At 55.3% G+C, this 26,326-nt stretch overlaps 1 protein-coding gene across 6 annotated transcripts in view; it reads right to left on the bottom strand.

Moving 5' to 3' along the window:
* The window catches only part of AFDN (afadin, adherens junction formation factor), a 97,928-nt gene that overhangs the window by 21,463 nt on the left and 50,139 nt on the right, over positions 1-26,326 (bottom strand). For 4 of the 6 annotated variants that reach the window (XM_090280086.1, XM_090280090.1, XM_090280088.1 and 1 more), the window contains 11 exons: positions 24,986-25,104; positions 21,722-21,783; positions 21,414-21,619; positions 19,395-19,415; positions 18,548-18,693; positions 18,134-18,228; positions 17,469-17,734; positions 15,981-16,124; positions 14,451-14,649; positions 12,213-12,316; positions 11,029-11,115 (listed from right to left, as the gene is read on the bottom strand). In XM_090280086.1, coding sequence (XP_090136212.1) covers positions 11,029-11,115; positions 12,213-12,316; positions 14,451-14,649; positions 15,981-16,124; positions 17,469-17,734; positions 18,134-18,228; positions 18,548-18,693; positions 19,395-19,415; positions 21,414-21,619; positions 21,722-21,783; positions 24,986-25,104 — 1,449 coding nt within the window. The remainder of the gene's footprint in view (positions 1-11,028; positions 11,116-12,212; positions 12,317-14,450; positions 14,650-15,980; positions 16,125-17,468; positions 17,735-18,133; positions 18,229-18,547; positions 18,694-19,394; positions 19,416-21,413; positions 21,620-21,721; positions 21,784-24,985; positions 25,105-26,326) is intronic. The other 2 variants (XM_090280087.1, XM_090280089.1) reach the window with 1 other exon arrangement.

Here is a 26,326-nt window from a genome sequence, read left to right as displayed (position 1 = left end):
TCTGCCGGGGCCCAGGAGGCGAGTGCAGGCGTGATGCCTGTGGGAGCCTCCCTGCCAGCACCCTGCAGTCACCCCCACTCCCACGGCCGGGAGACAGTGTGTCACGGAAGCAGAGAGAGGAGAAGGCATCACAGACAGCTATAAAGACAGCACTTCAGCGCAGGACTGAGGTGAAACGTTCCCCTCGGGCTCCACCTGAAAAGCCCGCCTCCCCGGGAAACCGGCACCTGCCCCGTGTGCGGCACACTCCTGGGGCACAGCGCCTCCCACGACGCCCACGTGCGTGTCCGACCTGCTCCCTGCAGTGCCCTCTCCCCGCTGCAGACCCGCCTGGGCCCAGGAGCCCGTGAGACGCCCTCGGAAGTCACTTGGCACGTGCAACACCACGTGACAGCCAAGTACAGCCCCGGGTCCTTGCCTGGGTTCTTTTGCCATAAAATTAAAAACACGAAATTTATTTGGAGAGTTGGCAAACCTTGTACTTTTTTACAAATTTGAAATTCTGCCATAAAAAACACATAGTAGGCACTGAAAATTGGCAAATTTCTGAACTTAGTGTGTCACCTGGCAAAGAGCAATAAACACACCTCGGACCTGACCTGCCTTGGCCCGTGCGGGGCCTCCTGGAGCGCAGGGGCCTAGGACACGCTACTGGAAATTACTTCGACACCCCTCACGGGTCCCACTTGCTCAAGGGGCTATTCCTGCATATATACTCTATTAAATGGCTTTAAACGTCACCTTCTGTATTTCTCATGTAATCTACGACGAAACAAGCCAACTGTTTAACCAGCCACCTCATGCTCCACAACCACGCACGGAGGGCCGCGCCACCCTTAGCTCTGCGTCCGCACCCGTGAGCAGGGACAGCAATGCCCCTGCCCTCGCGGGCTCATGCATTCTAGACGTTGCTGCCACAGCTCTCGTAGTTCCGGCTGCGGCACTGAAAATCCCTCTTTTTCTTTTTCTGCAAACACTACAGGATACTTGTTTATAGTTAGTACCCCAGGCCAGAGTTTTTAAAAAGGTTCTAAAAGCATCCTTTCTGCTTCTGCTCCCCACTTGACCAAAATAAAAGCAAAGCTTGCTGAGTTTCAGAACGCACTAGCCCTGCTGGTCTGCGGCTTCGCTTTTCGCGGTTTCCGTTTCCCGTGGTCAACCAGATCGGGGACTATTCCATGGAAACTTCCAGAAGGACACAATGCAGAAGAGCAAATGTGCGCCATTCTGAGTAGCACACTGAGCTCTCACGCTGTCCTCCTTTGCGCCCCCGGGACATGGCCCAGCCCTCGGCCCAGCGTGTCCAGAGTCTTCGTGGCTGCCGCGGCCATCACATCGCTTACAAGAGGGACCGCTTTCACTCAGCTTCCACTGCAGCATGTCATTCTCTTTTACGATCACTGCTGATCCCTTCCTGTGCCTAACTTGTAAACGCAACTTCGTCATCGCTGTGCCTGTCTAGGAAGAACACGTACACAGAGTCTGTACTATCCTTGGTTTCCGGCGTCCCCTGGGGGTCTTGGAACGTGTACCCTGGGAATGAGCGGCGACAGCCGCCCCCGTTTTCAGTGTGAACAGGCACTCACCTGTATCTTCACACGGAATTACCTTCCGGTAATGTCAGACTGTCCTTGTAAGTTACAGAATAAAAACCATGAAGCAAGCCCTGCTCCACTCTCCATTGCCGCATACGATTGCTAGTAACGAAGGAAACGCCTCATTCATCTGGACAAACTGTAATAGAACTCTTTCTAAAAATCACAGAACAGAACGCTGTAAGAAAATGAGAAGAACACTTCTCCTCTCCCCTAATACTCCAAACACCCGCGCGCACACTTTTTGCTGCGGCTCAGGGAGCCCTTCTGCTGCCACGCCGGCTGCAGGGGGCTGTCTGGTTCTGCGCTGGCGGTGAGGTGGGGCTCCCCTGGGTCACCACTTTATGTTTTCAACCTCTTCTTTCAAATCAGTAATCTCACGCCTGAGGGCGACGGCTGGGCTCTATTAGTTCACAACCACTCTACATTGCAGACAACTTAACTCATGAACTTAAACTTAGCAGCCTCCACATTTAAAGCGCACAAAGTCCACAAACACTTTTAAACAGTCAACCTATTATACTCTACGCAACGTGAGCGTGAACACACCTGCGCCAGCAGCCGAGCGACACTGACCCCGCAGCACAAGCACCTGAGAGCGTCGTTACCACCGTGTCTTTAAATAGGCAGAAGCTGACACTGGGAATTTCAGAAAACGGCTGGTACAACGTGGACCCTCTCCTCCGGACAGGCAGGCCGCCCCGGGTCCCTCCTGGCTTGGGAAAGGCCCCTTCCTAACTGCGCCTCCCACAGGGCTCTGCCGCCGGCGGCCTCCGCCTCTGCCTCGGCCTGTGACCGTGCAGTGGCCTCCTGCTCGAGGCACCAAGCTCCGGGGACCCAAGCTCCGGGGGCTTCCCACCCTGAGGCCGTCCTGTCTCCTGTTCTCTTCATACAGAGCCTTTCTGAGGGAAGGTGTGGACCCAAATGCTCTTATCACCCAGCTCCCAGGCTTACGGGCCACACTACCTGCCAACTCACTCACCTTCCAGACCTCAGAGAAGATTTCCTCTGCTCCCTCTGAACGGTCCCTCTGCCCTGCATTCCAGCTACTTGCACAGAAGGCTCCTCCCTGACTCCCTTTCTGAGCAGCTTCCTTATAAGGCTCCTAGAATGTGGTCAGCTCCTCAGTCTGAAAACAATTCCTTAGGATCAGGACGTCCGGCATCGCAGGGACCACATCAGCAGGTCAGGAAGCAACTGCTATGTCCATTACAGGAGTTGGTAAGATAACATGACAACATGGCAATGTTGCAGCTTAAAGGCCAGAAACCCTCAGCCCCTGGGACTCTGGCCCTGGACGAGCTCTTTGCGGGAGGGACACCACAGCCGCCACCCTCAGGGCGTGCAGGTGAGAGGCAGTGCTGGGAGGTAGCAGAGGTCATCTTCTCCCAGGACGCAGGAACTTACCTCAATTCTAAGCCACAACCATTTCTTTTAACTCCAAGTTCCATTTCTAAGTAAAGTCACAAAAGGAGATCCGAGCAAAGAGACCTCAATGCCAAAGACGCATTAGCACTGATCATCGACAAACCATCAGGAAATATATTTAAAAAAATAACTCCTGACAGCAGTGGGGGTGATGCAAAGTAAAGAATCTGGATCTAGAATATTCTAAGAGGCATCCAAGTTTTGGTTGGCACTGAATCTCAAATGTGGTCCCGGCCGGCACCGTGCCTCTAGCAGACTCTCTGCCACGGGGGCTGCTCTGCTTACACCCGCAGGCAAGCCCTACCCCACAGCTGTCTTCCTCCCGCACACGCACACACGCGCACGCACACAGGCCGGGCTGCCTCTGGGGGAGGGGACGCCCTTCCTGCCTCTATTCCCCCCCCCCCCATCCTCCTAAGCCGATGGACACTTCCCGTGCAGCTCCGCGGTAAGAACTGGCCACAAGCAATTGTCAACAGGGCTGCTGCCCAGAGAAAGCACAGCCCCACGGGTGCTTATTTTAGGGGGACAGAGCTCAAGGTGACTACCCGGGGACAAAAGAGCACAAAGGAGTTTCTAGCCGCTGCGCATTTCTCAAATCAACACAGGCGGCTACTCCCAACCCCGAACACCACGGCTCCGACCGATCTGGAGGTGACCCAGTGTCCAGTCTGGCCCAGAACGCCCACCCTGGCTGGGCACAGAGGTGCGAGCTCTGCCCCGCTCGGCCGGCTGCCGCCCGGCCTGGGAGCAGGCACCCAGCAGACTGTCACCTTCAGGCCGGGACCCGTCCTTGCACCACGGAACTGTCGCGACCTGCCCGCTCCACCTGAACACAGATTAGAATGCTGTCCACGGTGATCGAACAACTGTGTAAAACCAAATGTGTTCACTTCAGAAATCGTGAACCACTTCACCGCTGTCTTACTTCTAACAATAACGTGCCCACTAATTAATCTAGACAGAACTTAGAGGAAGTTTATTAAAATAATGCATTAGTTCCTACTTACTTACGTACCCACACAGGTAAAACTCATTTCAGGGTAACTGAGCCCTCCTCTAGCTCCAAAAGGAAACCCTCACTGCCTTGCGCCTTCTGCTTCCCACCCGTTGCGTGAAGGGCGTGAACTGAGCAGCCTGAGAGCTGACCGCGGCCGCAGTGACAGGCAGGAGCACACAGCTCTCCAGACCCTGGCAAGAGGGCGCGGGTCTGTGCTGTCGGGGTGGCAGGCACGGGCCACGTGTCCAAAGCGAGATGTGAGTCAGTGAGGACGAAAGAGGCCCAGGCCTCGGAGACTCCGTGCGGGACAAAGGCCGTGCGCTCCCTCGGAGGGCAGCCTAGAATTTCCCACCAGGTTACTGACGGGGTGGGGGGCGGGGTGGGGTTAGAGGTAAGAGGAAACTCCCGGGCCTTGGGAGCAAGGGGAAAGGGGGTACGGGAGAAGGAGTGGAGACCCCGGTCGCTCAGAAGGGCCCGCAGGAACTGCCTCCTGCCTACGCGCCTGCGGGCACCGTCTCTACACTTTTCCAAACACACATTCGGGTGAGTTTCCTCAGCACCAAGGTCAGCAGGTGATTAACACCTCCCCACCCCTCCTGGCCTACATGTAGCACTTGGTTCATCGGCTCATCGGCATTTCTTCTGGGAACGAGCAAAGTCCATTCCCACTTCCCAGGGGGGAAGCTGGGGCCGGGTTAATTTAAATACGGCTCATTTGCCCGTGCTGGAAGCCTGGCAGGTGGTCCACACAGAGGCCCCGAAGGAGCTGCGCTGGAGGGAGGGGGCGCTGGGACGAGAGCAGCCACCTGTGCGGAGCTGGTGCAGCCGCAGGAGAAGCCGCACCCTGTCCCAGCGGTCCGGACGACTGGCCCGCCACGTCCCGACACTCATTCATGCGCATTCAGTACATGCTGAAATCACAACATCTTGGACATAACGTGTAAAACAAAACATTATTGCACCTGCTCTGCTGTCTCCCCTAAGGCAGCTGACGGGAACTGCAGAGCCGCCCATGCGGCGGGCACATCCCACTTCACCAGATGGTGCTCCTCTGAAGCTGTGGCCTTTCCGCACTGGAAGCCACAGCGACCACAGGGACCAGCAACACGCCTGTGACCTTGCAGGTCACTGGGTGAAAAACAAGATCTTACCATAACATAGTGTATGTTGTCCCGATATATCCCGATTTCCAGACCCAGGGAGAGGAACCACAGAGAACACAATATAAAAAAATACCAATTAAGGCTAAATAACTTAAAGAATTACTCTCCCAAACGTACCTAAACTGGGATTGGAAAAGCTTTCTGTATTGTTAGTGTGTTCATTATTTGTAAAAGTAAAAGAATAAGCATAACCATTCAAAATGACCCATTCCTCACCTAACCAATGAAAACCCCTTCAGAAAGGCCACTGCGCAAGCAATCGCTACTCTGCAGGCGTCAGGAGCTCTACGCGCTCACGCTGCGACCCTGCACTTGAACTGAACTGGGGCACGAGCCTCCAGGCAGCCCGGCACCACTGCCCCACGGCCTCTGGCCCCACGGCTCAGGTGACCAGAGAACAAGGACCAGCCACGTTAGCCGGGTGGCACAAGGAGCGCAGACCTGGGTCCTCATCCTTAAAAAGAGTGGCTGCGGAGGGACAGCCACGGCCCCCCCACGTGTGACCTTGGTGTGAAAGCGCAGGGCGCGGTGCAACTGCTTCTTTCCCTCAGAAGTGGAACCAGAGGGGGTCTGAGAAGGGGAGAGGGAGGGGGCTGGAAGGCAGCCAGGGCGGAGGGGCCGGGGAGGGGGAAGCAAAAAGGTGGGAACGAGGACGGCGGAGAGCTAGCACAAAAGGCTCCCCAACACCAGGAGGAGAGCGAGGCTGCTCCCCGAAACCAGAAGGAAACACATCGGGTCTCTGAGGAGCAATGGCCGCTCCTGAGGGCCTCAGATTTTTCTAGTTCTTCTAAGGCGCCCTTGGGGAAACTGCCAGCTCCCACACAGCCAGGCTCAAGGAGAGGAGGGGGCCCCGGCACTTCGGGGGGCCACGTCACTGACTGTGGGAGGCTGAGGTGGGCAACGGTATAAAAGCATCATTAAAGCACAGTCCCCCCCAAAAAAGGTGAGCAGGAGGGAGACAGAGCCCCAGCGGAGCAGCGGGACCCCGCCGGTCCCGGGCGCAGCAGGGACTGTCCGCGGGGCTCTGCCCGCCGCCCCTTCCGCAGGCTCTCACACTGGATGGCCAGTCAGTCGGGGTTCTGACTCATTCACGGGCACGGTCCACACTCGCGTTTAACAACATCGCCAAGTCCTCTCTCCCCCTTTGGTAGGAACCACCTTTGCTCTGAGATCACCAGCCCTAGGACGCGTTCCCGACCGCACTGCGCTCAGCCCCGTGGAGGCGCGTGGGAGGGGCCGGGCAGGCGCGCCCGCACAAGTCCCAGCGTGATCTCAGGGACGCCCCAGGCCTGGCTCTGCCTGTTTGCTCTGGGTGTCAGTTGCGACACAGACGGCAGCGCAGCACCCGCCTTTCCCTCCCCCCGACGTGAAGCAAGGGAGCGTGACAAGACGTCTGAGGTTGGGGGTCCCCGACAGCTGCGTGAACCACGCTGTGTGGGGGTGTCCCCAGGGCGAAGATTCTCCAAGTGACCTGGGAGTCAAAGGGCAGAGAGACTAATGCAGACAACCCCACGGCGCCCCCACCTTCTGCCCCACAGCCGACAGCTCACAGGGGTGCCCCCGGCGGGGGTGCACCTCGAACTCAAGCCGTGGCTGGGTGAGGCCAGGAAGGGAGGCCTGAAGGGGCCCTTCGTGGCATGGACCCTGTAGATGCGTCTGTCATCTTCCTGGGGGACCACCACGGGGGGCGTGGCTAGGCTCTGCTTTGGAGGAGTAACACCCAGTGCCCCTGTTTTAACAGTGACTGAATCCCACACTTCAGTCAACCCTAGACAGGAGCACTTAGGCCATGAGTATAAAAAGGAAAAATTTCCTTTTATACAATTTACTATTTTGCTTTTAGAACTAAAATATAAAACGTTTCCAAACTCACAAGCAGAGCCACGCAGGGCACGCGGCCATTTTACACAGCTCAATCGGAAGTTGTTGCTGGCGTTTCCACCGAGAAGCTGCTTGGGAGTCGATCTTACAAAGGAACCAAGAATTTCCTGGCTTCGCTTCTCTGTCAAGGTCTTGCCTGCGTGGTCACAGTGAGGACAGGAAAGACCACGAGACGGAAACCCTGGGAGCCTCCCAGCCACATGACAGCTCCCACAGGGAGCCCGCTCCTGGGCGGCGGGAAGGGGGGCACCCAGCCACGCGCTCACCCTCTGCTTTGAGGGCTAACTACTGACAAATAAAACTCAAACAGTTCAAATCGGGCTACATTCTAAAAGCACACACTAAAACTATCTTTAAGACGTTACTAAATTACCCACTTGTTTTTCAGTAAAAAAGCCTGAGTACTCTTTAAGTTGTCATCTTAGGCTTACTTTTAGAAAAAAAGGTTTAAGAGGAAGCCCGCAGTAAAACCACCGTTTCACCCGAGACGGAGCGAGGGCGCAGGCACGCCCGTGTGTGTCCTCAGCAAATTATGCAGCTGTGGCTGCAGTGATGTCAGGCAACCTCCACCACATCCTACGCAGCGGGCCCAAATCTGTTTTCTGAGTTGCAGCATTAAAACAAAAAGAAACAAACATCTGGGTGTGTAATTACGAGCTACGTTAAAGGGCTGCTTCACGGGCGTTAATTAGCGACAGGTTGAAACGAGTCGCAGTGGAGGAAAACACATTCCTCCGACGCAGTTGCAACAGACACGGGACGCCGCCCCCGCCCCCGGGCCGAAGGCACTCACCAGCGGGCCCGCTCTCCCGACAACGGAGAACCACATCCCGGCGCCAGACGGCAGCCCCTTCTCCAGCTGCAGACGCTGCCCGCTCCGCTCCGCTTCCATGGCAGCCCGCCAGGGGCGGGAGGGACTGGGCCACCGCAGCCCCGCGACGGGCACCGTGACCCCGCGCGGCAAGTAGCGGCACCCACAGCCAGACTCTTACGTAACCAGTCAGCGCGGACTTCTGTTCACTCTGTGGTTTATTAAACTTTAAAAAGAGCCAGGAAAGGATGGAACCGCTCGCATTTTTAAAACCCAAACAGGAAGCAGCCCGTTGTCCCACAGACGAGTACGAGGCAGCACACTTGACTTCCTGAAGCGAAGTTTTAACGAGGGAGCCGCGCACACCGCTGCTCCCAAGCATCTGGATTCCATAAAGCGGAACCGCAACGTGGAACGGGCGTCAGGGAACTGAACATGCAAACAACGTCCAGGCCCCACACCCGTCAGGGAAAAACACAGGCAGCCTGGGCAGAGGCGAAGGCCCCCCCGCCGGGAGGGCAGCGAAACCACACACAGAGCGGCGCGGGGCTGAGACAGGGACACACCTGACAGGTGCCCAACCGGCAGCGTGACGCTCACCCCCCGGGCTCCCTCACCTGAGCCCTGCCTGGCGGGTCGCTCAGAGCTCCAGGCTGACGGGCTGCCTCTCGGGGGTGAGGGGGCGCAGACCCGCCGTCCCGAGGTCTCTACAGCGCTCGGCACTGCCCCACCCCAGTTCCCACGGGCTCACCTGCTAACTCCCCGAGACAGCAGGCCCCCCGGGCCTCAGACAACCCCAGCACCCGCGCGTCCCCCACCCCGAGGTGCCGCCCTCCAGCAGCGAGCGCGGCCTCCGTCCATGACGCTCCCACGCGCCCAGGGTGCGCGGTGGCCTCTCTGCCTCACCCACCTACCAGAAGCGCATGGGCGACGGGCCGGACCCACCAGCCCTCAGTGGCGCGCCGGGCGCGTCTGGCTGGAGGGTGTCAGTGAGCGTCAGTGCCACCCAACCTCCCCACCCACGACCCATGCAAAGCCCGCCACCCCCACTGGAATCCTGGGAAGAGCTAACCCGCCAGCCCCTCTGACCGAGCTCCCGAGCCCCCAGCCCACGGCGGGAACCAACCTTGGGAACCGCGCCCCAACCATGACCACGGGCGCCTGTACTCGAACCCTTTACCGGGCCGCTCCCGGCCGCTTGTCTCACCGCCCCATCCAGACCTGCGGGCGGCCCTGTCACGCCCCGCGGACGGCAGGCGGCCCAGCTCCCAGGGGCCGGCCGCCTCTTCTCCACGGGCGCCCGCTCGCCTCCCGGGGCTCGGGCTGACTGCAGGCGCGGCCGCGCCCCCGCACTGGGGCGGCCCCCCGCCCTGACGTGGCGCGCACCTGCTCCCCGCCAGCTTCCTGCTTACAGGCACCGCCCCCAGCCTCCACCCTGCCCTGGAGGGCAGACACTCAGTAAATACCCTCGAATCAGCCACGGCCCTGATGTCATGTGCTCACTCGCGTTTTAGCCTCGCCCCCCAGAGACCAGGGCACGCGCCCGTGAAGGGGCTGCCCAGATCGCGGACACTCTTGGCAGAAAAGACCTTCGTGAGAGCCAAGTGCATGCAGACTTAGCCTCATTAAACGTGTTCTATAAGCTCCCATGTTAACCGTCTTAGGGCCAAAGATCTGTACTCCGTTTTCAAACAACTCTTTCACTGTTATGTTTCTTCCAGCTCTAAACTTATAATACATATACTATTTACTGGGGAAAACACCTGAAAGACCAGAAACAAAACAATAAAAGCCCTGGAACTTCAGAGAATGCCCCCCAGGCAGGAAGGGGCAGGCCTTGCAGCAAACCACCCCCCTCACTGCCTCTCAGCTGGGGCTGCTGCTCCTGGTCCTGGGGCGAGATGGGGAGAAGCCACCACGTGGAGACCTGGAGTGACATGGGAGGAGGGAAGGGGAGCATGTTTAATTCAGACACCACGTGTCCCGTGTAGCCATGCATGTCAGTGGTCGGATTGCGTTCAGCACTCGGGACGAGGTGGGAGCTGTGGTGGGTAGAAAGACCATCTTTTGTTTTAGGTTCCTCTGACCTAGTTGTTACTGTTTCCCATGAAGCCTTGGTTCTGTAACCCTACACTCTAACTGGAAACCCTATTTAACATCGCTACCTTGCACAGTTCTCGTTTCATGTGTGTTAGATAAGAAACAAGAGAGACCCCGGAGCTGTGGATTCACACGCGAGAACCCACACCGCGCACACCCAGCACTCCCTTCTGGAACACACGTCGCTCGGACACCGGCTATTACTTTCCTATGAGGGTTCTTCCGGTATCACTCACAGTAACGAGACCCAGTCCTGGGGCCACTGCAGACCCCGGAGACACACACCACCCCCCCCACCCCGTGCCCCTGGGCCACGTGAGGCTGACAGGAAGCAAGGGCTGCGCCCTGCTGACTTCTGGTCACAAATCACTTTGTAGCGGCAAGCGCTCCAGAGTCCCCTCCTGTTCTCATGGCAGAACGGCCTTCTCTCCACCACACAGAGACCACCGTCCTCCGCGTGTCTTCGTACGAAAGAGGACACGCAGCAGCTTGGGGAGCTCCGGGCAGAGGTGCGCAAGTGCAGGAAGTGCGGACGCGAACGCGGGCTGGCGTGCGGGCAGGCGTGCGGCCAGCAGCCGGGAAGGAGGGTCACAGCCCGGGGGCAGCGGCCCTGTCAGTGGGTCTGGCGAGGGCTGCGGAGAGCCTGGCAGGCCCCCAGGGAGTCCCTGCGCGCCCACGTGCACCAGGGCACAGCCAGCACCTGCGGCCTTGGGAGGCAGATGCCGCTGAATCCGCTTGTGCACCCGACCAGCTGTGCTTGCTTGTACCAGACCTGCCCTCACGCTGGTGCCGCTGTGACGTGGGGACAGACACGCCTGCCGTGCCACGAGGGGCGGCTCTCCCTGTGGTGGCCCCGTTCTGCCTCTGCCCTGAGCACCGCCTGGGTGACCTCCAGGTGCCACCCGCTGCAGCTCCACTTCCCAGGTGGGGGCCAGCCCTCTGCTACCCGGGCCCGAGCACAGTGGCCCACTCACGGAACACCGGGCCACCCCCAAAAGCAATGCGGGACGCCGCTGCCGCCCGGGCCCTCCCACCACCGGTCCGGCCTACCTTTGCCGCCACAATGCTGAGGCCCATGCCGTTTTGCTTCTTCAGGGTCACAGTGATCACTTCGGGCTCCTTCCTCAGAGGCTGAGCCTAACGGACGGAGACAAAGGTTACTGTGTGGCTGAGTGGGCTCCCCGCCAGTCACTGTGGGGACAGTCCCTCGGGGGGGGGTGGTCTAGAACGTAATACCCACGATAAGTGAGGGAAGACTGTAAACCAAGATAAACCAGCTACTGTGCAGGCACAGAACACACACCGCGTCCTCCATGTTACATGAAGTGCCGCCGCTGCACACGCTCCGTGCGCCCCGAGGACCGAGGGGAGGGACAGGCACTGCTGGGGTCCCCGAGGGCAGCACAGGCAAGGCCCGGAAGCTGCAGGAGGCTCGCGGGGGGATCTCCTCGACCTGAGCCTCTCAGCCTCGGCCCAGACCCACGGGCCCACTTCTGTGCCGTCCGGGGCTGCGTGGCCAGGTAACTAAACAGCCACATGCAGTCGCACGCAACACACTGACCCCTCCCACAGGAACCTTGACAAATGCGCGGTCACATCTGCTTGCTCCTTAGGTGGATTAAGGGATAAAGACAGCAATTCTGGAAAGGAAACCCTTCAGGACTCGCACTCCCGCAAGGAGGGGCTCTGTGTGCGGGGCCCCAGGCGGCTCTGAGCCAGCCCCTCCTCCGCGCACGAGCGCGGGGCGGCCGCTCGGTCCTCCGCACAGCAGAGCAGGGCGGTCCTTAGTGCAGGGCCGGGCAGGGCGGGGACTGACCGCCCTTCCAGGAGCGGCCACAACATTAGTAAGTGGCTTGATGCATATTTCAGACGAGACAGAACTGTGTGTAAGAATAGTTGGAGCAAAGAAAAACGTTTCCTAGTGAAACCTGTTGAGGCTCTCCTGTTAGCGTGTATTAACATTAAGGCTGGAATAGCTGTGGGGAAAACTACTCTTTATTTTAAAAAGCACCATTTGTTTATAGACAAAACTGTATACCCATGGCCTGGAATAGAAACTTTATGTATAAATTGTAGGTTCAAGATTTTTAAATAAAATTAGCGTTTAGAAATGATTTTAAATTTTTCCCACGACAACGACGCTCACAGTGAGCAAAGGACAGATCTGCAACCGACTTCCAAACCCCAAGAACCACGTTTCCTCTTGCCACCCACCGACCCCGCCCGACACTTGCCAGGTCTGTGCTCTCGCGCATCAGGTGGCTTTCGTAGTCTGCACCTTCAAAGTAGATGGTCCAAGTGCCTGGGGAGCGCGCGTGGGGCACCAGCCTGCAGAACCCTGTGGGGGAAAGCAGCGCGTTGCGGGACGGGAAAGCACACCACGTGGGCAGTTATCACTGTACACAAGGGCACCAGCATCGAGTCTCGGTGGCTTAAGAGCTAATGACAACACTTGCTTTTCTTCTCTAACCCTTCACTTCCTCTGGAAACGGAATTATCAGACACGGAACGCGCATTAGTTTTGGGCTAATGGAATGCCAACTCCAGGCAGAACGGCGAAACAGGTTCCCCGTCTTTATTCCAAAGAACTTTTATTCTCACCTCCGTGGGAAACTGTGGAATTATAGTGTGCTCCCTTCCTTGAAGGTCTGCCTGCTCCACTCAACCAAGAGCTCCTCAGGAATACTCAGTCTCTCTCTCCCAAAGGGTGAGGGACCATGTGACTGGGAGAGATGTCACCTGCACTGTCAGGCTCCCATTACATGATCTGGTGTGACATCACCTGCATTGTCAGGCTCCCATTACATGATCTGGTGTGACATCACCTGCACTGTCAGGTACTAGTCACGTGACCTGGTGTGACATCACCTACACTGTCAGGTACCAGTTACGTGACCTGGTGTGACATCACCTGCACTGTCAGGCACCAGTTACGTGACCTGCCGTGACATCACCTGCACTGTCAGGCACCAGTTACGTGACCTGCCGTGACATCACCCGCACTGTCAGGCACCAGTCACGTGACCTGGCGTGACATCACCCGCACTGTCAGGCACCAGTCACGTGACCTGGCGTGACGTCACCTGCACTGTCAGGTACTAGTCACGTGACCTGGTGTGACGTCACCTGCACTGTCAGGCACCAGTTACGTGACCTGGCGTGACGCCACCTGCACTGTCAGGCACCAGTTACGTGACTGGCGTGACATCACCCGCACTGTCAGGCACCAGTCACGTGACCTGGCGTGACGCCACCTGCACTGTCAGGTACTAGTCACGTGACCTGGTGTGACACCGCCCGCACTGTCAGGCACCAGTCACGTGACGTGGCGTGACGTCACTCTGGGCGCTGGCTACGTGATGTGCAGACAAGGTATCAGTTGACTAGCACAACCAGTCTGGGGTAGGCCAGGCCCATTCCCATTATTCTTTGTCCAGACTTGGTACAAGTCACTCTCACTTGAACTTCTCACGAATCAATTTTAGAATCATTTTATAATATTTTGAAGAATATCTTTGATATTTTTCATCACGGACAAATGACAAAATATTCAAAATCTGTTTTTCCTTTAGTGTGATTTGGGTTTCTCAGAAACCTCGTGACAAAATCCCGTCACACAGGTCTTGTACAATTCCCGTCCCGTTTCTCCAGGTGGTCTTGCGGTTCGCAGCTGACAAGGACCAAGAGGGCCCCGTGTGCCAGACGCTGTGCCACAGCGAGTCAGACGCTGCCCCGATGCCCCCGCTGGGAGGGCTGGCGAGGTGCCCGCTCACGCTGGTGCCCACAGGCAAGAACTGTGGCAGTTAAATTGGGACATTTAGGGGGTTGTCTGTGGCAGAGGAAAAAGGCGGCGTCACAGATAAACTCAGTTAAAATAAGAATATATAGTCTTGTTAACTTTACTTAGTTTCAGTCCTTTTTAAAAAAATCACTGTTTCGATCAAGTTTCTTTAAAACGTAGCCTATAACTTACTTATTTTTCCTGTTTTAGAGAATCATAACCAACACCGTTTTCCCACTGCAACACCTGTGGCTCATCCTGTCCTCTCTGACGCCAGGCCTGGACCTCACTGCAGGCAGGCCTGGCTCCCTCTCAGCAGCAGGAGTGTGCCCCAGCGAGGGGCGCGTCCACGCGGGTCTCATGGACCTCCTGGCCGCGCTGCACGCAGACCCAGAAGGAAAACGAGCTGACAGCGCATCGTGGTTCCTTCCGAGGCCCGTGTACTTGGCCACACTGTCACGTGACGCATATGGAACAACGGGCCACGCCCACCCACAGCAAAGCACCACCGTGTCCTAAAGCCAAGCGCTCACGGCACCCGCGTCAAGGTCTCACTCTTCCAACCAGGCACACGTCTTCTCCCCGGCCCGTGCGCCTACGTGGCAGCTGAGTGCACACTGCCCGTCACACACACTTGTGGCACTAGTGACCCGGACTCCCGCGTGCCCCCTGCACCACGGATGGCACTCACCCCTCTGGCACAAAGGGTCCAGAAACTCTTGCAAGCCGTTCGGAATGTTCCTGACGACGTCGCAGGAGTAGCCGTCCTCCGGCAGCAGGAAGGGCAGCTGCAGGTCGGGGTCCTCCTCCAGCTGCACCTCCCTCCCGTCGCTGCGGGCCAGCTCGTCGGCAGTGTTCTCGGCCACGGCCACCACGTTCTCTATCAGGTCCTGGTCAGGGAGAAACACAGGACTGAAGACAGAGGCTGCCGGGCTGTGCAGCTGGCAGGGGCCGCCTCCACGCCCGCAGGCCACGCGGGACAACGAGGGACCGGCAGTGAGAATCAGGCTGGGGCGCGGCCGAACACCAGTGAAGGGCACGCCTGAGCCCACGGATCGAGACGACTCACTTCAAATAATGTGCGGCTTTAAATAAAAAGAAATCGCTCAATCACAAGAAAATAGGTTTTCTCTCTTCAAAAGTAACCACCTTCTCCTTGCAGTTCTTCCACCCCCAGTGCCAATAACCCTGTTTCTGCGGGATGCTGAGTGCCATGGGAGAAGTCACACGGTGTGTAAGAATGGATAAGGCATCCATTCCCATCCTGTGCAGAGGTAATTTCTGAGTCACGGGTCTGTAAGGGACTTTGTTGGGGAAGTTTTCATGTGTGTGACACACACAGGGGCATGTCCGCACACCCTCACGACACAGCACAAGAGCGAGCCCACCAGCTCAGCTGCGACAAGCGGCCCCCGCGCCCTGCTCGGCCCCAGAGTCCCTGCTGCCCCAGCTCCTGACACCAGGGCCCCCCTGCCCTGTCTGCTCCTGAAATTCAGACAGACAGAAGCACGTTGTTCACAGCTTGTCTGCGACGTCCTCTGTGCAGCGGACGTCCTACCGCTCCTCCAAGTTGCCAGGGGCTGTCCTCCACTGTCGCTCTGTCACGCTCCTTTAACGACCACGCCATGACTTAGGTATGCACCACGCAGCCAGGGGGCAGCTGCAGTGGCCAGTTTGGGGCGATGTTTGAGGACGTCTCTGGTGGCGTCACCTCAGTCCCCGTGTCCACCTCACAAGCTCGCCTCGCCCCCACCCAGGCCCTCACTGACCGGCGGCGCTAGGTCCCTGCTGCGCTTTGCCCCTGACACACAGCCCGCTGCAAGGACAGTGCAGGCTGCGGCTCCGCCCTCCGCTCCTCTCCGTGAGACGGAGGGACCCCGGAGCTCCAGACTGCTTCGAAGGAGAACTCGGCTTTCCCATCAGACACCTCTGCACAGGCCTGCAGGCAGCGAGCGGGGCGGCCCTGGGCCCCGGCAAGGACGTCTGGGGCCACACGGCCGTCCGCGGGCCTCAGCGTCTCAAGCACGGGGCCGCGCCTGGGACCTGGAGACACCAGGGTACCGTCCCATCACCTTCCGAGAACCTGGCCCTCCGACTTCAATGCCCTTCTAGTTAAAACGCTGTGCAGCTTCTGCCTCTTGCTCTGAGCCCAAACTCGTACCCCAACAACAGAACGGCCTTGTCAGATGGCCAGGGAGATGGGGTAACAGCCCCCGCCTACCGTGGGGATGAGGGGCTCGTCCGGCGCGCAGTGGTAGTTCTGCAGCAGGGCCTGCAGCTGCAGCGAGTTCAGCTTGAAGCAGGCGCTGTTGATGCTCGGGGTGTCGGCAGGCGCGTACTTGTCCATGGTGAGCAGCGTGGTGGCCTGGGCGGGGGCACAAACGGCGGGGCCGGTGACATCACCGCCTGTCGCACACCCGCCCCTACGCACCATGTGCAACTGTAATGACTGGCTGAACTGATTCTGAAGTTTAGGAAACAGTTCCATTCACGCCGCCCACACCAAACAGAGATCAAAGAATTGTCTGAGAAAGGTGTGGGATGCTTCCTGGTTTTACTAAAACGTAGAAATAATGCAATTCAATTGTGTATGTTCATAAGCATGTAAAAACTCCTCAGGGACACTTTGAGCACGTACACCGTCATCCAGGTGACCGATTACGCGGTCTGGACAGTTCTGTTGTAATGACCTTGTACCGTCACTCGCTAACTCGGAACAGGAGGGTGGCAGCCTCTTTCTGTGCTAAGTCTCTTCAGGACAGACTGAGATGGAGGGGAAATACAAAACTACACACTGTAACACAAAAACCATTGTCCTGGGTTCCGAGGCTGCAGGTGCTCGTTCCCCGGCTGTGAGCCCGCAGCTTCTCTGGCCCCCTGGGAGCTGCGCGTGCACCCCAGGACACGGGCCGCTCTGCGCCCTCTGCCCGCTCTCGGCCGGTCCGGCCCTGGGTGCTCCGAGGAGGCTGTGGAGTGGTGTGCACCCTTCCTTCCTCTTTGTCTTGCGTGTGCCTATGACCGTGTAGGTCATTGCTTTGGGGGCCCCTGGCTTTGCATCCTTAGGAGTTCGCTCCTGTCCGCTTCCTGGTTAGAAGTCAACTTTGGGACGCACACCCTGCTGACCTCGGCGAGGACCCTGTGCAGGTATGTGCCCCGCTGGCTGCCCCCTGCGTGGGCTGCACTGTACTCCCTCAGGTCACATGCTGAAGTGCTAACCCCATGTGCCTCAGAACGTGACTTTATTTGGAAATAGGGTCTTGACAGAGTAATCAAGTTAAAACAGGTCAGTAGATCCAGCGTCACTGGGGTCCTCACAAGAAGCGGACGCTGGCCACAGACATGTGCGTGGGGAGATTAGGGCAGAGCCTGGGGCATGCACGTGTGCACACAGAAACCCCCAGAGCTCAGAGGCGGGGCTGGAGCAGGTCCTCCCTCCCAGCCCAGAGGCCCCAGCCCCGCCTCTCCGGGACCTCGGGCTTCCGGCTTCAGGGCCGAGATGACACGTTTCTGTCATGCGAGGCCCCCGCCTCCTGCACCTGGTTACTGGGACCCCAGCCAAGGGACACGCCTTGGTTTCAGGACTTGTACAAGGGAAAGCCCCAGCAGGGGAGGGCAGGCTTTTGCTGAGGCCACGTTCCCACCCGTGACCGAACCGGACGCTCCTACAGGAGCTGCGTCTGCGGGGGGCAGCGAGCCTCGGACCACGCACCTGCACGATCCTGCTGAGGTGACAGTCGGCGGCCAGCTCCAGCCCCTGCTTCTCTGCCCACGCCTCCACGTGCCCCAGCTGCTGGCGGATGATGGCCCCCCAGTAGTGAGAGCACAACCCCGACTCGGGGTCTGTCACCAGCCGGTTGAACAGCCACATGTTGATGAAGTGGAAGAGCTGGGAGAAGAGCTGGATGGTCAGGGCCGCGTTGACCCGACAGCGCCGCAGCAGCGACATGGCTCCCGTGAGCGTGTGCAGGACGTCGTCTGTTCAGAGACACAGGGCGAGGGCAAGGCACCCGGGGTCACTCGAGAACAGTCTCGGATCAGCAGTCAACCCAGGCAGCAGCAGTCCGGGTGACACCAATCTCACCCAAAAGGCAAGAGTGGTGCGGTTTCGAACCACACGTGGGTACTGACTATACTTGTTTAACATCTGAGTTCACCCCGAGAGACTTTCTGAAGAAACACACACACCAGCATGGCATACAAAATGAGAACTATTCTTCAAACAGATGGCAGTTCGCGTCACTGCTCTCATAAGAACGCCAAATCCAACAAGGTGTCTTGTTTATCTTTAAAACCCCTCCCGCTGACAAATCTTCGACATTATTAACATGAAGTTAAATGGGAGGGGGGGAAGAAGGAGAAAAAGGTCATCCTAACCTATTTTTGGTCTTTGCAGACTGTTCTCTTCAGGGTCATCCAGGAAGGCTGGCATATAATTATTCAGTTCCGACTGAAGACAGTGGACCAGGTATCTGAAGAAACACCAATGACTTTAATGGCTCAGCAGGATCCGCTGCTACTGTCAGACATGGCGCACGTGACGCAATCTGCACTGTTCTGAAATGTCTGCACTAAAAAAACTTCATAGTTTCACTCCCAGGATTCACGAAGTACAACTCACCAAATTCAATTTATTAAGTCAACACATTTTGCGTAGTGATTGATGTTTCTTGCCATTACTAAATTATGGTAAATAAAAACCTTCGAACTTAGTTTTGGAAACGGAACAAGAAAGCTACGAAGACACCCGTCTTCACAGAACAGTGTCACGGCCGCCAGCAGGCCCCTTACTTGAACGCCATCTGGACCAGGTGTGCCAGCACGTCCTGAGCGTCCAGCGTGACCCGACTGAGGTCCCGGTCCTGCTTGACGAAGTTGAGGAGCTCAGACGCGTTGGCCATCCAGAAGGCAAGCGCTCCCGCGATGTTCTTCTGCTTCTGCGGGACAAACAGGGACAGCGCCGATAAAAAGGGACGCTCCCGAGAAGCTGCTGAAGAGAGACCAGTGCCTTCCCGTTCTCACCAAGGTATTTACCACAGATACCAGATAGTTGCAGAGGAATTTGGTACATACACAGCAGTGGGAAACCAATGGCCACTGTGACTTCCCAGGATTCATGGAGAGACCCATGGATCCAAGAGGCTGCCATTTACGGGATCGATGGAGAAATGAGCATGTCAAATTGCAGCGCCCAATTGGCGGTTGTGCGTTATCTGGTAATCTGCGAGCATACACATGTGTCCCCACGGTCACCCACAGCCACCCGGACACTCGCAGTCACTGGCTTGGACACAAGCCACTCAGTACCAAGTACTGATCGAGCGCATCCTCTCCCGACCACATGTGCAGGCCAGGCAGCCTCAGATGCGACCCAAAGAACAGGACCCGAGGATACACGATAAGGAGGAGAAGCAGCCTGTGTCGCTTCACATCCACACGGAGGTGCATTAAGCGGAAGTTGTGAAATGCTGGGAAAGGCGGCACAGTCAGAAAGGTTTAGTAGTGCGCGTCTCAGCTGCCGAATGAGTGTTACGATGGCTCAGCCCCGTGCCTGCGGTGCCGTGTCTGACATGGAAGCGGCATGAGAGACGCAGCTAAGCCAGCACAGCCAGGATCCGCTCCCGGCGGGCGGTCCTACCTCATCAACCTGGTCTACTTCCTGGAGAAAAACGGACGAGGGGGATCAAGCAGAACGAGAGAAAGAAACTGGTAAACAATCGTGACAGTTCCAAAAAATCAAAACATTAATATGAAGGTACGACACTGAGTTACGTTCTTCCCAAATGACACATTCACGGGCTGCCAGACGCAGCTCTGGACTGGGGACGGCCCGGAGGACGAGTGCTGTGCCTGACACAGTGAGGGGGCCCCTTGGGGGTTCGCCCATGAAGACAATGGCGGGCACACAGAGGAACGCACACACTGACCCCTTTAAAAGGGTTACAGGGAAGGAGACCCTGAGTCTGAGCACTTCAGGGTCTGTAAGATGAGTCTCTTCCCCTTGATTAATTAATAAGAACAAAAGAGACAGGAAAGACCTACAGAAACAATAAAAATAAAAGTCAAGAAAGTTGAATATCTAAAAATATATAAAAAGACAAAACTATACTAAAAGTAAGTAAACTTTTTGAAAATGAGTTTTTATAATTTAAAAAGCTTAAATTAGCTCTGACTAGTGTGGCTCAGTGGGTTGGGCACAGTCCCATGGAGCAAAGGGTCACGGGTTCGAGTCCCAGTCAGGGCACATGCTTGGGCTGCAGGTCAGGTACCTGGCTAGGGGCATGCGGGAGGCAACTGATTGATAGTTCTCTCACACACCAATGTTTCCTTCCCTTTCTTTTCCCCTTCCTCCTCCCCCTCTTTCTAAAATAAATGAATAAAAATTTAAGAAACTCCTTTAAAAAACAAAATTAAATTATTCACTACCATAGTTTGTTTCTAAAGCGTTAAGATTCCTCCAATCATATACTAAACCTAAATCTGAAATTAAGACTTGTTTTGATAATGGTGATTTCAGTGAAGCTCAAGTTCAATACGGAAAAGTCTATCAAAATTAGTTGATGGCAGGAGTCTCATAATTTGAAAGAGGCTTTACAAATCCAAACATGACGTAAGACAGACAATGGCTTTGAATGACACGTGAAAAGGAAATCACATCTGTTTATAAAATAATGAGTAACAAAATGGTATCCAAATAAAATGACTCCTTTTTAACCTCTATCCTCACTTGGATATAAGAATAACCCCATTAAATGTATACGCTAATCACTCAAACATAAAAGAAACATGTCTTTAAAAAATCTTGGCCTTTAAAAACAATTCTTATTCTAACAGGAGGAAAGCAACCCAACTGTCTGATCACGTTACTTAGCATTTCATAACTCAAGTTTCATAGTGAGTAACAGCACTGACGCCTGATTTAGGAAAACTTTTAAAAATCTATAAATCTACTGTATGATTAAATCTTCAGATTCTCTGTTAAGTCTGGAAAACTGGTATGCCAATGTTACCAACTACAGAGCGTACCTAAAAGAAACACACCAGTCTACCAAGGGAATACTCTTCCTTCCCAGCATTTTCAAAAGTGAGTTCTGAAACGTGGCCCCGAGCAGCACCGTGAGAAGCGCCATGCGGTCCCCACTCCACCACGACACCTGCGGGGGCGCTACTGAGCCCGACGCACACGCCAGCCCCCGCAGCTGGCAGAAGAGCAAGTGCCTTCTGCGGCCACTCAAGGGCTCCAGGAGGTGGCTGCAGGGACGGGGGCGGGGGACGAGAACCAGGCGGAGCAGCGGGTGCGTGCCACTGGGAGTGTGCTGAATGCTACCGAGCTATTCATTTTAAATGGTTAATTTTATGTTACAGAAATGTTATCTCAATACATTATTTTGTAAAAAATTCTAAGAAAACCTACACCAAGTCTCAATACTTTCTCACAACTACTGCAACTTTAAGGGTCTTTTCTGTGATAATTATGTGAGCATGTACAGTTTATCATCTCTTTTCTCAAGTTTGTGGGAAACAAACAGAAAAAGAGTTTACATTTCTTTTCAACTTTTAGAGCTATACAATTTTCAATACAACTCATACAACTTTTCTTCTGGAAACAAGTCTGGGGCCCCTGGCACGGGAAGGAAGCGGCGGACGCGCGGCTCACCTGGATCACGCCTTCCATCATGCTCACCATCTTGTTGACGATGGCGATCACCTTGTGCGTGCGCTCGGCGGGGCTGGCGTCAGGTCTGTACTGGCTCGACAACACATACCGACAGGCCATATATAATACATATGTGGGCGACAACTTAAAATGGACCGTCGAGCTATTAGTGTAATTTATAATGGCAGAGAGAAATGAGTCTTCAGCTGTGGAAAGATTTCAAAAAAGAACAAAAAACCCCATGAACGTCCGATGGCGAGAATGGGACAAGCAACCGCTCCACCGCGAAGGGACCTGAAACTACTCACAGCTCTCTCTGAACTCCACGCTCGCCGGTAGCGTCAGCTCGGGGCCAGCGGCATCCTGCGTCCTGGAAGAGGGAGGTTGCCGTCTCTTAACATCAGGTCACGAGGCCAACCCCACCCCGACAATCCGTGCAGACTTCTGAGCTCCTGAGAAACCTCCACGCCATGTCCTCGCCCTAGGGGACAGCCCACCGCCTCCTCCCTACGTCACAGGGGCAAACACCGCGGCAAGCGCGCTGGCAGCTGGCCCGTCCCAGCCGCACAGGTCGGCGTCCTAGGTATCCGCTTCCGTCGGGAGAGCAGACCTGACCGCGACTCTATTATTCATGAAGACTCTGCGTAGGGCAGACACCGAGCCGCTGTGCACCTGCTGCAGCAACGGCTCCGGTGACAATGACGGGGCACTGCTGCAGACACGCAGAACCCCAGACCACGCTGAGACCGAAACTGAGCTCCCACAGGGCCAGACGCTGGCTCCTGTCCCAGCAAAGGTGAGGCAAGAGGGCACCCAGAGACCCCTCGCTGCCAAGGCAGCACTTCCCACGCTCAGAGACGCAGGCCTTACAGAAGACAGCCCGCGACTCCCATTCTTCTTCAAGTCACATCAACTCAAGGCACTTTTCATCACTTAGCCTGACGCTACAAAAATAAGCAACTGCCAGAAATATAAAGAAAGAGAAACTATAACTTGGAACACTTCTAAGAACTAGCACTGTACTGATACGTTTATGTATTTCTAGGTACCCAAAGTCAAATCAATTCAAAGGTCAGGTAATTTATATTCAAGAGCTCTTCAAATCGTGGTCACCTGGTAGGGTATACGGTAGGGCACTGTCACATGAAATCCCTCTTTCAGTTATAAATGTAAATATATACAGATTTCATGTTGTGCACTGTGATCAAAAATATTTGAAAGCCATTAATAAGGAAAGACTTTTTAAAAATGTGTTAAGATAAACGTGTTTTTCCTTTTTGCAAAGTTAACTGAAAATTAAATGGTAGGGATTATAATGATTTACACTGGAATGAAAATACTGAGTGAAATATTGGCTCAAACCAAACTGCGGTCAGTACTGTCCAAATATATCTTATTTGGTGAAATGGCAACTCAGAGTTACCACGAAATCTGCCTTTGTTGCTGGTTTAAAATGATAGCCATTTCCAGCAGCAACATCTCAGTCTTTCTGTCTCAGACAAATGGTAATAAACTGGCCAGAATTGAGTATTTGGAGTCATTCCTATGTCCACTCATTAAGTAAGTTAATTCAAATAATGACAAAGTCTTCGAGAATGAAAAAAGCCAAGTCCCGTGGTGATCAGACACGTGCAGTCGCAGATGGGCAGGTGACCGCGAGGCGCCATTACAGGTGAACACAAAGGCACTTCCATCAAATTACATGCTTCAGAGTTTATGTGGTCTGTGACTTAGTAACTCAGATCTGACTCAACAACGTAGGTACAAAAATACTCTTACAAACACAACTTAAATGCTCAATTGTTTTCATACGTCTCTCACACTGCCGTATTTCTATACATCAAAACTGGCAGGTGAGCAGCTATTGTCTAACTAACATCCATAAAACGACCCTGGAGGAACTTCACCAATTATCTGCTTCATCACGTTAACAGCTCTAGTATAAACAATAAATTCTCACTGAAAAAATGAAGTGTCGCTGACAATTTAGTCACTCGCATCATTCTAAAGGATGTTTTCCTTGACTAAAATTAGAATTTTAAACATGCTTATTAAAGCAACTTAGATTTTATAAATACGTCAATTAAATTAAGTATCACTTACACCAACATCGCCTATGCGGAAAACAGACGGAAAATGGGAAGAATCATCTGTTTCTACCACCATGTTAATATCAACACACATATTTATAGTTGAAATAAAACCTTTAATCAGTCTTTGGAAAGCAAAACAAGCTGACCCTGAGAAAATTAACATGTCCGTTCACAGGATCAAAGGACCCCTGACACACAGCTGGCCCGCGCCGGGCGACTTTCCCGCCCCCGCGGCCGTCTGCACTTGCTGAGCCACGGGGGGCCCCTGACTCTGCGCGTCCTGAAAGCCCGATTCCGGCCGGCCTCGCCGCTCTCACGCCGATCCCCTCACTCGCTGGCGTGGCTGCGGGCTCGGGACCACAGAGGCCTCTCTCTCACCTTATAGACAAGCAGAGGGCCTCTTTGCGACACCGATTTACCGTTCTGAACCTCTTGTTCCAGAACACACCACCGCAGCAAGGACAGACACAGAAAGTGGACTGTTCACTATCACACCCTGAAGTGCTCACAAAGCCAGCAAATACCGTGATAATAATTCGATTAAGTGCAAATGCAGAGATGAGCACAAACAGGTGAAGCCTGAGAGTCCCGCATGAACCCACCCGTTTGATGACCGTGAGGGGGGACACTGCAATCTGAGGGCACACACTGCCCTCTGCTGGACGTGGGGAAAGGAAAGACTGGTGCCTCGGGGGACGCCTCTGCTCCTGGATCCGTGGCGGGGAGCAGGGGAGCGCCCCGTCTCACTGCAGACCCCAGGGCGCGGTGAGGCGCCCCCACGTCCCCCAGCCCCTGGGAGCCCCGGGAGCCCCGTGCAGGAGGGCTCAGCGCCCGCCAAGCTGCAGCCTAAACTGACCAGCGCCGGACTCCCCGTCTGCCCCCGGGCTAGCCCGTGGGAGGTGCTGACGCTGCCTTTCGACACTGAAACAAGCTCAGAGGCGAGGAGGAAGTAACATTCTAATTGTTCAGGGTGACGTGAAATTTAAAAATAGTAAGAAAAGGACGTAACAAAAGCACCAGGCAAGAACAAGGCAGGAAGAGTTTAAAAGGACCCCCCCATCTCAGTGGGGAGACAGGCCACAGCACCCCAGACAATGCGGGGTGGGCATTGTAATTCCTAAAAACTTGGCTTCAAACCCATTTTGGGCTTTGTGTCTGTTTAAACACGTGAGGATTCTTCTAAAAATGGGCAGAATGATGCGTTCTCTGTAAGATACAAATGACCCAAAGTTAAAGCCCGACAACAGCTCCCCATTGTTCTGACGGAGGAGCACATCTGACACCGGAGCACCAGGGAGCACTCGGCACAGCGACACGGCCACAGCCACGGCCACGGTGCCCCGGCCGGCAGCAGGGGAGGGGCCGCCCCCACAGCACCCCCGACCGGGGACGCGGTCCCACCCTCCGCAGACGTGAGCACCTTCGCCCGACCCTCCGGGCCACCTCCCGCCTCCGCGACACACATACATGGCGTCCTACCTGCTCTCCTGCCTGCGGGGCTCCAGCGGCGGCTCCGCGCGGACCGTGGGCTTCACCATCCCCCGCTCGGCTGTGCTGCAGGCGGACGCCACCCTGTCGCTGTCCAGCCTCGTGGAGCTCTACCCAAGGGGAGACACAGGCGCTCAGGACCCCTCACGGCCCCCGGCTTCCCCCCCAGCACGGCAGGCGAGCACCTGCTGCTGCGAGGCCGCTGAGCAGGGACGCGGGCTGGGCACGGGCCGGAGGCACGCCGCGGGCAGAACGCGGCATGGCCACAGCGGACAGCCGCGGACCGGCCGTCATTCAAGATTCATGAGACACACGGCCACCCCCTTCCCAGGGGCCGGGAGCTCGCCTTACACACAGGCGGGCGCACGGGGTTTCTTCAAAAGCACCACAGTAATAGTGACTTCCTTCCAAACAGTTCTCGGGAGCTGGGACAGAGCTGGTAGAGTACGTACAACGTGAGGCCTCGGGCTCTTCTGGTTTATTGTTAGTTTTAAGAAAGGATTTAAAAGTCTGCTCATTAGAGCTCCAAACCTAATGAAGAATTAAGTACAGAAACTGGTTTATTTCTTGCCCTTAATCTTCACGGAGAAAACACTGGTCCGGCCACCAATGCAGCACATGGAACCCCCCCAGCACACAGCCCTAACCAGCCCGCAGCAGACAGAAAGGACATGGGGCCTGTATTAAGAAAACAGTTGGAACAGAATCAATAAACCGACAGAGAGAACCCAGTGGACCAAAACTGAACGTGAGAGTTCTCCCTCCATCTGTGTACTGAGCAGACTGAGCACACGTAACAAAAATCATCCTTGTGTTGCCAACTAGAGTCACATTGTGCTGTATATATCTGCAATTTTTCATTTTCCACAAATACGATTATACAGCCTACTTTGTAAAAAACACTCTTCATTTGCTGTGAACACCTACAATGTTACTTTTCCGCTACAAAGTAGTATGGGTGGGCGACACCTGCTATCCACCCACTGAAGTTCAGCGACCAGCCTTCACGCTGTTCAAGACGCTCCTCGGTACCGGGCGCCATGGCAACTGTGCTAATGAACACACACACTCTCCCCCAACAATTACGTCCGTAAGATACACTCACAGAAACAAAACTGCTGGGTCAGTGCATGGCAATACTCAAGGCTACAGAAAACTATTTTAAATGAGTAGTAAGGCAAGAGATGAGTTATGGTCTGTTTACATGCTACCATGTTACCATACAATTTTAGCTTGTTCTCGGATGATTTTCCAAGAAAATGCTCACAAAATAACAGCCAAAGGAAGCAGGGCAGAAAGGAAGTGTGTGTACACAGAGATCTGATTGTGTTC

This window comes from Furipterus horrens, unplaced genomic scaffold (assembly GCF_987537825.1).
Source record: "Furipterus horrens unplaced genomic scaffold, mFurHor1.1.pri manual_scaffold_6, whole genome shotgun sequence".
NCBI lineage: Eukaryota > Metazoa > Chordata > Mammalia > Chiroptera > Furipteridae > Furipterus > Furipterus horrens.
Note: the sequence above shows the minus strand (reverse complement) of the source record. Positions and strands in the feature narration are given on the sequence as shown.